This window comes from Phoxinus phoxinus (assembly GCF_949152265.1).
Source record: "Phoxinus phoxinus genome assembly, chromosome: 7".
Taxonomy (NCBI): Eukaryota; Metazoa; Chordata; class Actinopteri; order Cypriniformes; family Leuciscidae; genus Phoxinus; species Phoxinus phoxinus.
Window position 1 is genome coordinate 17,924,260 of NC_136882.1, and position 13,681 is coordinate 17,937,940.

The 13,681-nt window shown below is 37.8% G+C and overlaps 1 protein-coding gene across 1 annotated transcript; it reads left to right on the top strand.

Moving 5' to 3' along the window:
* The first annotated feature begins 234 nt into the window (after positions 1-234).
* Positions 235-12,981, top strand: chpfa (chondroitin polymerizing factor a). Its single transcript, XM_079619934.1, has 4 exons — positions 235-758; positions 2,880-3,444; positions 9,730-9,912; positions 10,165-12,981. The coding sequence occupies exons 1-4, from the start codon at positions 451-453 to the stop codon at positions 11,425-11,427; spliced, it is 2,319 nt and encodes a 772-aa protein (XP_079476060.1). The 5' UTR covers positions 235-450; the 3' UTR covers positions 11,428-12,981.
* Positions 12,982-13,681: the final 700 nt, after the last annotated feature.

Consider the following 13,681-nt stretch of genomic DNA (forward strand, 5'->3'; position numbering starts at 1 on the left):
ACAGAAAATATAAAATGTTATGATGTTTGTAAAGTGGATTCTGTTCAGGTTAGGCCTACCATTTTGTAATTGGCGTTTTAAAGGGACCGCTTAGCCTCCAGGATCAACCGTCATTTCAAAGAGACAGTAGCTTTAAAATGTTATTGGGCTTCGAGCGGAAACGCCCCGCCTACATAAACATGAGCCCCGCCCATTAGGAGGATGCCCAGGCTCTTTGTAATGACGTTTGATCTTGTGGGCGGGGTGCTCGATTTCCTCAGGGAGGAGCGACAAGGCTGACACGTACGAATGTCTCAATAATTTGGAGGAAGGTGATACAGTTATAGGAAAGAAATACGGCCAATACGTTTCCGTTAGTAGTTGAACCGCTTTCTTAATGTGCCCTACTCTGTTCAGAAGCTCGCGCTTAAAGGAGGTGTGTACTGGTACTGCACTAGAAGTCGGAGTACAATGAGGTTTTCTATGTTGATCAGTCTGTTAAGGCCGATCGGCCCGGTTATTATCGGGATCTCTCTGGGATTTACTCTGAGTTTGCTGAGTGTGAGCTGGGTCGAGGAAAGATGTGATATTAATGCCATAGGAGATGAAGGAATCGTTTTATCCCAGGATGGAAGTCTGAAAGGAGCCCGGAGACCAAACTCTATTTCCCCTGGGAGTGATGGTGAGGAGGAGGAGGAGGAGGAAGAGGAGGAGGATTTCCAGCCGAGAATAATCCCATATAAACCAGTGAAACAGACTCAGTCCAAGAAACTTTTCAGGTAGACAGACCATTCATTCAGCCTGCTTCATCTATCTTTTATGTTGTGTTTCACGCCAAAAACAACATCCCAGGTTAAAACAACATGAATATCTAGGCCAGTCGATGTAACGTTATGTATTTTTGAACAGGCATTCCCGATGTAGGCCTAACTTACCTTGTTTAATTTAAAAAACCGTTATGTAGACTAGTATAGCCTACTAATATAGAGACACAACTTCTCTAAATGTCCCCAAAAGACAATCACATCTAAAATAGTCCACTTTGGGGATAGAGTTGCCTAAGTTACTTGGGTTGAGGTAAACGTGTGTAATTATTGTTATGAAGAACCTCTGTGAATAACAATAAGTTATGTAGGCTATAAGCTTCTCGGTTCTCTGTGTTGTTGTTTACTTATGCTGGAATTGAAGGCTGTTTTCATGAAGTTAATCTTGTTTTTTTCTTTTCGTAAATCAGTCCTGTTTATGATTTCCTCAAAATTAAAGAACGTTTAGATTAAAATTGTATTTTGCAACATAGCCCTAAATCTTTACATTAGCCTATGCATGTTAGTAGCTACTAGCATAACAGCTAATCACATTTTGGCAAGATACGTGATTTAAGTTGTTAAAGATCTTTTTTTTCCCATAATGAAGACACAACACAAAATACTCTTTATAACCAATACAGTTTTGAGTTTGGCTTCAGCTTTTAGTAGTGTGACTTAAACTCTACACTTCAATGCTGGTGGCTTAGGCTTTGACAATTACAGTTTAATAATTACAGATTAGTCAAATATTTGCTTTTGCTATTTAAAGAATTTTACAACAAGATTGCCAATGACTCCGTGGCATTTCAAACACTAAGAGATATTTCAATATTTTTTCATGGGAATGAGAAATTCCCTGTGGCAGCAGGCTTATACTGTAGCCTAACAGTTGATATGTCCCATTGGGAAATCTATAATCCTTAAGGGTGGCTCCCATGGTGCTCATTTCTCCATTTCAGTCAACGCTTACAATACTCTGAGGTAAATTAGGAAGGTAACAGACAGTACTGTTGTTAACTAATCCCATAACATGAAAGGGTCACTTGTCTCTGGTTATCAGTTCACGTTGACCTCATACTAACCTCTTTCTCCAAGCACTGGTTTACAAAGCTGCATCCTGATAGTTGACTCCTAAATTTATCTGAAACATTTGTTTTCAGGTTCAAACCCAGTCATACAAACTCTTGGGCAAATAAAATGGACCAAGCCAAACAAAGGCAAAATATTTAGTGGTCTTTTAATGGTCTTAACCATTTTAATCACTAATTACTGGTCTGGAAATTATCAAGAATTACACAAATACTGTAGATAATGTAACTAGAATAGCCTTCCCCAAATTGGAGACAGTTTTCTAAAGGAAGAAAAGTCAATGTTGCTCCACTCAATGTTAATGGCTTAAAACACTTCATGAGTACCTGGAAAATGTCTCCCAGTTCATTTGAATTTAACGTGAGACCGAATATTCACTATAGGCTTCAAATCTGGGGCCAGTGCACACACTTTTGTCGTTAAAAAACTTCTGTCAACTACTAGCCTACTGACGTTATTGTATGCATTTGTAAGTTTCCCTTTCAGATAAATTTTATGGGAGGAGAGTATTAAAATGATTTATGCAAGGTGATTTACTAAGGTTTGCGCTAGTCAATTCACTGGTATTTGTGCCATTATTTAATGCCCATAAAAGCATGTCTTAAACCAGACGCTAGCCTAATTTGCTCTGCTATTGGTAGATTCAATTGTGTTGGTCTTTATGGATATGATCTGTCGTCAGTAGATCACACGCAGAACTTTCCACTCCCAATCCATATATTTAATAGTTTTACTTTCAATTTTAGTTTTAATTAACAATAGCAACAATGTTTTCATTGCAACTTTTTCTTATAATTGTGACGATATATAGTTTGCAATATCTTGTATCTTTATAACATGCAACTGAAAGTTTAAATCTCACAATGTGGCCAAATTTCTCTTATCTCTGAAATGACCAGTTTATTTTATTTTATTTAACTAGAAACAGTCTTCCATGATTGGTGTGGTTTATCCTGATTAAAAAAACACGAGTTCTACATTGTGATGATCTGTCTGTTTCCACAGGGCGAAATACATCAGCACAGAGCTGGGAATTCGAGAGCGCCTTTTCGTGGGAATACTCACATCCAAAAACACCATCAACACTCTGGGTGTGGCCGTCAACCGCACCATAAGCCATCATCTGGACAATGTTGTGTTCTTCACTGGCACACGAAGCCACAAGATACCCCACGGGATGATCGTGGTCACCCACGGTGATGAACGCCTCATCTGGAACATGTTCCAGACCATCAAGTACATTCTAGAGCATTACATCACTGAGTACGACTGGTTCTACCTCGCCCAGGACGACACGTACACGCAGGCGGATCGTATCAAGGTTCTGGTGGAACACTTGAGTATGGACCGGGTGCTTTACATGGGCAGCCCAGAAGAGTTCATCGGAGGTGAGATGCAGGGGAGGTATTGCTATGGGGGGTTCGGATACCTTCTGTCCCGCAGTCTTCTGTTAAGACTCCAGCCCTTCCTGGAGAACTGCAGGAACGACATCCTCAGCGCCAGACATGACGAGTGGCTTGGGCGATGCATCATTGACTATGCTGATACGAACTGCGTGGAAGAATTCGAGGTGAGATAAGTCCTGCTTTCAGTGGAAGTTTACAGATATGGAAATAGTTTCAGTATGTCTTAGAGCTGCACGATTAATCATTAAGAGATTGTGATCTCGATTCAAAACCCATGCGATCTCTTTCCTAAATGACAACGGTTTGGCTATTAAACCTTTGTCTATTTAACCTTAGACTTGTGCGATCACAGCAGACATTCAAATCTGCGTTGGCGCTCGCTCTGATCCAGAGAGAACAGTTGTCATGTGTAGGGAGGGATGAAACGGCTTCACAAACAGTCTTTAAAAATCATTAAAATCATCACAGAACTTAAGTACTGGGATAAAAGTTTATAGTTTGGATATAAACACTGATGTCTACGTAGGGATCTATCACATAATTATTGGGATAAAAGTTTATAGTTTGGATATAAACACTGATGTCTACGCAGGGATCTATCACAGAATTATTGGGATAAAAGGTTATAGTTTGGATATAAACACTGAGGTCTACGGTAGTGAACTAATGATGTCGAGTTTGGATATGAACGCTGATGTCTATGTAGGGAACAGGGAACAATTCTTCTATGAGAGGGTTTGGCGTTACAATGTATTTGTTTCTAGATGAACCATTAAAGAACACATCACAAATGTTTTTTTTAGGGAGTAAATACTCAGCAATGGCGCTGACTGATGAATTTGCTCATGGTTTGTATTAAAGCATATTATTTAAAACACCACAAAGACAAACAGCATTAGATTTTTTTTATTTAATGTAATTTATTCCTGTGATGTCAAAGTTTAATTTTCAGCATAATTTCTCCAGTGTCCATTGTCACATGATCCTTCGGAAATCATCCTAATATGCTGATTTTCTGCTCAAGAAACATTTATTATTATCAGTGTTGAAATCGGTTGTGCTGCTTAATAGTTTTGTGGAAATTGTAATTTCAGGATTCTTTGATGAATAGAAAAATGAAAAGAACTGCATTTATTTGAAATAACAGAAATCTTTTGTTACAAATATTATAACTCTCTTTTTTTCATCTAATTAATGTGTCCTTCCTTGTCCTTGTCCTTTAATTTCTTTCAAAAACTAAAATTCCACTGACCTCAAATTTTTGAGCGGTGGAGTAGTTTCAGACCTGTGGTTTTAAGGAATAGTTCACCCAAAAATTAAAATTGCTTTTTTACTCAATTTACTCACTCTCAAGCCATCCTAGGTTTATATGACTTTCTTCTTTCAGTCGAACACAATCAAAGTTATTAAATAGTATCCTGGCTTTTCCTAGCTTTGTGATGGAAAAGTTTTTGAAACTCCAAAAAGTGCATCCATTCATCATACAAGTATTCCATATGACTCCAGTTTGTTAAAAAATGCCTTCTGAAGCAAAGCAATACGTTTTTGTAAGAAAAACATCCATATGTACGGCCGTACGCACATTCACGAGAGAGTCGAGTTCTGGAGAAGGGTGACCTTCGACCCTACATATGACGTGTACGTTTAGGTGAGAATTGACGAATGCGGAAGTGCAGATATAGGCTAGCCTAATAAAACAAAACACAGGTCAGGAATTAGAAGTCCAAAACGGGAAATTTTAAAGAAAAATGTCGAAGGACTTCGATATAAGAGAAGAGGAGCTTAGTCATACGTCGGGTCAGAGGTCACCCTTCCGCTGAAACTCAACTCTCTCGTGAACGTACGTACTGCCGTTGCCGGAAGCCAGTGAATATAGTTTATAAAGTTTTAAATATGGATATTTTTCTTACAAAAGTGCATTGCTTCAGAAGGCCTTTATTAACCTCCGTATGGATTACTTTTATGATGGATGTGCTTTTTGGAGCTTCAAAAACTGGGGTGCTATTCAATGCCATTACAAAGCCGGGAAGAGCCAGGATATTATTTGATATAATGCTGATTGTGTTCGGCTGAAAGAAGAAAGTCATATAGCCTACACCTATGATGGCTTGAGGATGAGTAAATTATGGGATAATTAACATTTTTGGGTTATTATTAACTATAATTAACTATTTCTTTAGCCATGACACTGTAAAACGACATGTAAGTGACCATGGCTGTGTTAATAGTCGGCAACTGACGGTTAACTTGGGTGATGCAAGTTCAGGTCCATCTTGCATTATTTCTGATCCTGTCCCCCTTCAATTCCTCTTTGCTACAATCCTCCTCTTTCTGTCCACAAATAAACAACATAATCAGATATATTTAAAGGATTTGATGTATGCTGCACGTCACCACTGTTTCTCAGAGCAAGCGCACAACCCGAGGCCAAGTGTAGTCTGATTAACGTGTTTACAAGCTGGATGAGGCCGAGCTACAATCGCATTATCCAGCTCTATTAGCCAGACTTGTACAAAAAACTGCCTGATACAATTTCACTAAAGACTAAAGCATCTACGTGACATTTTAAAAGTACATTTTGTTTAGTGCAGCTCAAATCAAACCTTTTAAGTTCAAGTTCAAAGCCTTTAAGTGCATTTTAAACACACTTAATGACATATTTCTTGGAGCACCATGCTAATCATACAATTAAGTGTAATGGTGGTGTTTAGGGAATTTTACAAGTTAAGAAGCCACAGAGGGATCTAATTCTATGAGTATTATCATTGTTTTTGTTCCACACATAATCATAATTATGTTTGTTAGATAAATGTCTGTGGATATACTAGACTTTGGTGTTATTGGAAATGCTTTTGTGTAGAAAAAAAACAAACACTTGGCATATTTTCGACTCCAGATTATTTGAATGAGCTATCAGTGTCTGTAATTTCCATCTCTGTGGCCTTGATTGAAGAGAGTCGGACTCCCTGTGGTAAACCTGCGGTGTTTGATGACAGACAGCTTTATACTAGTAGTGTGTCTCAGTATTACTGCAAGGGACCCAGCGGAGCCTTATTCTTGATGAAACTAAATCTCACTGCCTTTCAACTCAGCATACGTATGCAATAACCGAAGACAAGATTCAGATGTCTCCTTTGAAATACGCTGCTGTTCTCAGCAATTAAAGGGAAGGTCTCCAGTCTGCTGCTTTAGTCTGTCAGTCATCGCAACATCTGAAGTTTCACCTCTATCCAGGTCTTTACGCTCACTGCCAGTAACTGCTGGAATTAAATTCAAGACGTGTTCTAGTTGCTCTTCCCACCGTCTTCAAGCTTAGAAACAGTACAAAACGGTACTCGTTCAGAATGTTTTTTTTTTGCTATGGTAATATGGCATCATTACTTTTCTCACCTGAAATGCCTTTTAGATTTTGCAGTCCGTCTCTTCTGACTCCTGTAGGGAGAAGGTTGACTCTCAACACCACATTCGATTTCAGTTCTCCTGCCTTTCTCTCTGGGTTAGAGTGATGCAAGTCAGTGACTCTTTCTGCATCTACAGATCCCTGTTTGCCCAGAGCCTGTCTGGGAATTCAGCAGCGCCCACAAATAGAGGGCAAGAAAGAGTCTAAAATAGGGATGCACCAAAATTTCGGCTGCCGAAACAACAGCTATTTTCTGTTTCAGGCCGAAATGGGTTTGAGGGCCGAAATCACTGACCGAAACAGAGATGTTTAATTCGCTTTTCTCTGATTTGTTTTTGTCTTCGTTTTGATTGTGTTCAGCGTCTGTTTCATGCACACAACGTGGATAAGCTACAACAGATGCTATCTCTGGATTGACAATATTAATTTCTTAATTTTAACCTGTAATATGTTTTTTTTTTATCTAAAATCTTTTAAGAATTTATTGCGTGCCTGCCATCCAATAATCGTAAAAAGCTTTGTTACTTTTAATATGAAGCAGTCTTAACTTAAAAATGTTGTCCATTTTATTATAAAAATGAAAACAATGCATATAATTTTGGTGCTCTTTAATAACACACACACACACACACATTAATTACACAATTAATTAATTGCACTCATCAATTACATAGCAACAACAACAACAAAAATCATCAAGTTCCTAGTAGAAATGTTTAGGCATCCTTAACTAAACACTCTATTTAGCTTTGCTCTTTCCACTTGACTGACCAGACATTTTAAATAATCATTAAATGCAATACAAATACTTCTGACTATTGATCCATAAGGCCTGTTTAATAAATGGTAACATTCACTTGTACATATTTATACATTGTTTTGGTTCAAGTTGTTCATGTGGCTGTGATTTAGTTTAGAATGGTGCAAAGTGTGGCTTAGCGTTTTCTCTTGTTCTTTTAATAGCTTGATCAGATTAGATTCACTTTTCTCTTTATGCGGTCTAATCGGCTCAGGTTCTTAGTGTCTGCACCCCCAGGCCAGTGCGCACCTAGATATTGTGCAGGACCGCCTTACACTTTGTTTTTGCTTCTTTTACTTAAGTTCTAAAGGACTACAGGAAATGTGAAGCATAATAAATATATGCATGTGCTTTGTGGGAATAATCTGCTACAACTGTTTTTTTAATACATTTTTATTACATCTCCTCTGGCAATACTATGATTTCTAAATTTCATACAGAAATAACTTTTCAACTATCCATTGTGGGTGGATAATATGGTTTCCCTACCATGTTTTACTAAATCATATGGTCTATGCAAAATATTAAAATGCAATCGAAATCAAATCCCACCCCTTAACCACTTCTCAACAATAGTAATAATAAATCACTTAACAGGCATATACAATTATTTTAATGTATCATAAAAATTATGTGTGTATTTTATATAAATTTAAAAATGCAGCCTTTTAATAACATTTTATTTAATGCTATCTCTGGCCTTATTTTCTTTCTTTTTAAAAAAAAACTTGAATCCCCCACTAAAATATCAAATTTTGTTCTGGAAATTGTCTAGTAGTGTATTAAATTCCTTCTCTGTATGAGCTATACATTCTAGAGCCACATAAAACAAGTTTTTGTCAGTTACCCAGCAATGGACTAAATGCCTTTAATGCAGGCCTTGCATAGACCTCACACTTGTTCTTTTTTGTGGTTCGAGTAGTTCTGTAAACCTCTTATTTCGTCTTCTCTTTAATGCTACAGTGGTCTTTCTCCAGTCTTTCATTTAGCTTGTATATACAGCTGCTAAAATTTGTATTGGACTCGGGCATTGTAAATGGCCATACACATTTCAGAGTCATATCAACACTGGCAACTTTTTTTATTGTTAATCGCAAATAAGCAGATAATAATTTGTTCCATGCTTGTCTACTTTTTTACCATTGCACTTTTGGCCCAGACAGAATCACAGCTCTTAAATTGAATCTCACCTTTAGAGACTGAACCATATGTCACACTTTTGTTTGGAGGGGTCTGAGGTCCTCCGGTTAATCTGTTCTTGAAACAGGTACAGATACCTCTATTAATCCATCAGAGGAGCATTAGATGTCTGAAAGTCTGTGTGGAGCTACTGGGGAGAAAGAGTCAGTGAATCAGACACACTAAACGTGATGTACTGTCTCCATTTTGGCATTTCATCCAGTTATAAATCCAGAGGTATAAATCATTTACCGTCAAAGCACCTCCTGTCTTTCAGCACATCATTGTAATGCCTCCTACATCTGTTTATAGAGCAGAGCTCTTGCAGGGTCAAAATTGGAAGCATTTACTTTGCTTAAACATCATTTGTTGAGACCTGGAGCAAGTGTTCCGAAGAAGTACCCCCTCTGAACAATGATTTCCAAAAGAATAAACCAATATTAAATTCTGGCTAATACAGATAGGGCCTAAGCCAAAAAATATTTTTATGTTCTGGCTGATAAATGGCAGAAACAAAAATGTAAAAAAAAAAAAAAAAAACACACAAACATATATATATATATATATATATATATATATAGCCTATTATATTTATGAATATGAATCACATAAACTGAAATGGTCCATTCCCTTGTTCCATTAAGATTTATACAAAATATGTTATTAAGCTCTAGTTAATTTTACTCATTTAAAATTCGTAATTCGTAATATGACCATGTAAGGAGGAGATTCAGTTCAGTTTGATGGAATTGTAGTATACAATTGAAATTTGTAATCTTAAAAATGCTTAATTTTTTGAGTGTACTGTTTTATCAATATATATATATATATATATATAACTAAATCAGTCTTAATTAATTTTAAGATTTCCTAAAGATTACATTTTAACAGATTAACAGTGTTATTAAATCAGCGTTTTTAAAGATTACATTAAGTGAGCGTTAGATGTTTTAAATGTAAAAATAGGAGCAATGAGCATGCACAATTGAACATAACAACTGCACACTAATTGACATTTGAAATAAAAACGTCTCACTAACCATACTTTATTTTTATGTTTGTTTGTTTCAGGGGCAGAAGTATTATTATTATGAAATGGGAAAAAATTCTGACCCTAGTAAAGAAGATAATGTGCAGTTTAATAATGCACTGACCGTCCACCCAGTGTCTGATCCTGAGCAGATGTACAGACTACACAAACACTTCACTGAGATCGAGCTGCAGAAGACATACGAGGAGATCGAAAAACTGCAGGTACACTTATGCTAAACCTGTGCTGACTAGTACCAAACTGAGAAGAAACAGTGGTTTCATTTGACCTTTTGCGCACTATGAATCATTATGTGCTTTTTTTAAGGGTGTTATACAATTGCTATAAAAATCCTTTCTTCATTTTCAAAGTGCTCTGGTAAAGTGCAGCATTACAAATTTTCAAATGGAGGTAATAACCTGCTCATCAAATATCTTAAAATGCTTAATGGTATCCCACACCTCTTTGTTTAACAGGCGGAAATAAAAAATGTGAGTGTGGTGGCTTTTGAGGGCAACCGTAGTGCTTTGTGGCCAGTAGGAATCAATCCACCCTTTGAGCCCAAAACACGTTTCGAGGTTCTGCGGTGGGATTACTTCACCGAAGATCAGGTGTACTCCTGCACTGATGGCTCTCCGAAGTGCGAGCTCCGTGGAATCGATAAGCTGGACGTAGCCGACGTCATTGAGACGGCTATGGGTGAGCTGAACAAGAAGTACAAGCCGGTTCTGCACCTGAAGAAGCAGCAGCTTATTAATGGATACAGGCGCTTTGACCCCACCAGAGGGATGGAGTACACCCTGGACCTACAGCTGGAGGTGGTTAACCAGAAAGGACACAGTCGCTCTATCACCAAGAGGGTCCACCTGGTTAGGCCTCTCAGTCGTATTGAGATCATCCCCATGCCTTATGTTACAGAAGCAACTAGAGTCCACATCATCTTACCCGTCACTCTTCAAGACCGAGAGCATGTTCAACAGTTTTTGGAAGTGTACGCCGCAAACGCCTTCGAAACCAGTGAGAATGCCATCTTGACCTTTCTCTTTATTTACGATCCAATTGAGGCCCAACAAGTCAACCAGAATGACATCTTCGCCAGTGTCAAAGCGCAAATCAATGCTTGCGAGCACCGCTATCCTACGGTCAAAATCCCCTGGATCAGCGTTAAAAGCGAAAGTCCCTCTCAAATAAAATTTATGGACATCATCTCCAAGAAGCACCCGGTTGACACGTTGTTCTTCATCGCCACCGTGAAAACCAGCATCAACTCCGAGTTCCTCAATCGCTGCCGGATGAACTCCATCAACAACTGGCAGGTGTTCTTTCCCATCCATTTCCAATACTACAATCCTGACGTTGCTTATCATAACCAGCCTCTCCCCAACACATTGGATTTGGTCAAAGAGGCTGGCCACTTCGATCGCAGTTCATTCACCGAAGCATGTTTTTACAACTCGGACTACATGACGACCCGGACGCGCATGTCTTCGGATGTCCAGGAGAACGAGGACATCCTGGAGAACCTGGATATATATGAAATGTTCGTCAAATACTCTGGCCTCCATGTTTTCCGAGCAGTGGAGCCGGGCCTGCATCAGAAATACAGCTACCAGCCATGTAATCCTCGTCTTAGTGAAGATATTTACCAGAGGTGTGTGCAGAGCACCCTCGACAGCCTTGGATCACGCTCTCAGCTCGCCTTGCTGCTGTTTGAACAGGAACAAGGCAACAGTACTTAAAATCTAACCTTGAAGATTGAGAAATGACTAAGGGGCGATAAACAGTTTCCGTCCATTGGGCAGTTGCTTGACTAGTAGGTGGTCTGTGGAGTCACAATGCTGAACACATCAAAAATGCTGTCGGTACCAAAAAAAAGGACTAAAAACTATTTAAACCAACTTAAAAATAGCAGATTTTTGTGACAACAGGGGATTTATTATTTGCTATATCTTTATGTTGGCTCTTAAACCAAGCAACTGTTAGCTGTTGAAATGATCACTACCGTTAACACATCTAAATCGCTGTGCCTTCAAAAATATGCTGTCCTTTCACTATACTTTTGACTTGTCACTTTTGCTCAAGCAGATTTGTTTAAAAGAGTTTTAATTGTTTATTTAACATTACAGGGTTTTTGTAGTATGAAGGAACCGTATCCAGATTCTGTGTTCTAGCAGTGGGTTTATTGTTGTTGAAACGTTTTTAAATGTCAGTTCACACTCGGTACTGAATTTATTAACCCTATAGCGCTAACCTGTTTAATCTTAGTCCGATTTTAAGGTAAACTCATTGTCTTACTGACCATTAGTGCCAAAGAAACAAATGTCAAGATAATACACAATTTTGACCGAAGCTTTTCAACCCGCATTGTTCCATGTATAATTTATGCTTGAATACTGAACAGAAGAGCACAGATATTATTACAAATACCCTCATTTAAATGCATTGATACCACCTCAAAGAGATTTTTCTGATTAAATAAGTAAACTTTTAAAGTTTTGCACTAACCGTTTCATTGCAAATCTGCCTTGGAGAACAGTAATGTTGCACAATATGCCTGTCAAAAGCATTTCATTTTGTTCAAGAAAGATTATAGGGTGCATTACACAGTTATAGTTAGTTCCTGTGCTGTCTACCAGAGAGGAGTGCAATACTAGTGCAATACTATTCAGATGGTCTGCTTAGAGACTCCAGATGAAATATACATCAGATGATGCATTTTTGAAGATGCACTGCAGAGAGCCTCTATTACAGACCATTCTACAACACAATGTGTTTCCGTAGGAACATATTGGGTTATATACGTTTTTTTTTTTTTTGGTTGTTTTTTGTGGGTACATGTGTACACGTGTACATGGTACATGTGTTTGCTGTATTTACTTAGTGCTGTGTTGAAGTTTTTTTTATTTTTTATTTAAGCAATCATAAACTTAATGCAGTACACTGACTTATGTTACACAATATCATGATGCTGGATGTCAAATGTTTGTGCATACAAGAGCTGTGAAAGGTTTTACAAAGTGATGTTTTGTACGTTTTTAAACGACACATGCACAACATGAATGGACTCATCACAGAATGAGCGTGGCCGCTACTGGCCTTTAGGGGTCAGCAAAGGAGCGTGGGATTACAGCTCCTCTCAGAAATGTATACTTTCACAAGACCGTTTCTTAACCTCACCTTTGTTGATTTTTTTTTTCACTATAAATATTCTCTGTAAATCTATTGTATTTTGTTTTAATATTATTGTACAAATTTTTAAATAAAGACTTTATTTCAGGGCTCAGATAAACATCAGCGCTTGTCTTTTTTTCTCCCTTACTTTCATCAGGTAATTTCTATTGCATTTGGTATTTATTTTCAGGTCAGACTCTCTTACCAGAGCAACCGATAAGACGGTTAATGCATATAATTTTCTGTGACCATTACTGCAGCAAAAATGAAAGGTTACAAATCAAGACCCAATGGGTCCCATATTAAACATCAGTCTTAAGGAGATCCTGTATATTTTCACCTCTATTTAAATGTCCTCTTTAGAGGCCTTAACCACACACACTGCCTTTGGGCACGCAGTGAACCCATAAGCAAAAGACAGCTGAAGTCAGCAGTATCTAATTATATAGGACTCATTTTACATAAGCGGAGTTTCACTCCATTTGAACTTTTCCAGCAGTTCACTTATAGCCTACATTTCCATCCAACAATCATGCATTTTTTGTCATTCCGAACATTGCTACGTTATATATTTTTTGCAGTTGTATATATGTATACAACTGCACAAAATTAGACTGAAACCACATCAGCAGTAAAATATTTGACATTTAACACACACAAAATGTTTTTATCCCCCTGCAGGTGGCAGACTGATAGAGATTCAGTAAAACATTTCCATTTACTAACTATATATGTATATAAATCTGCCATGTTTAACAGGATAGTTCACCTAAAAAAAGAAAATAATGTACTCACCCTCGAGTCATTCCAAACCTTAGTTAG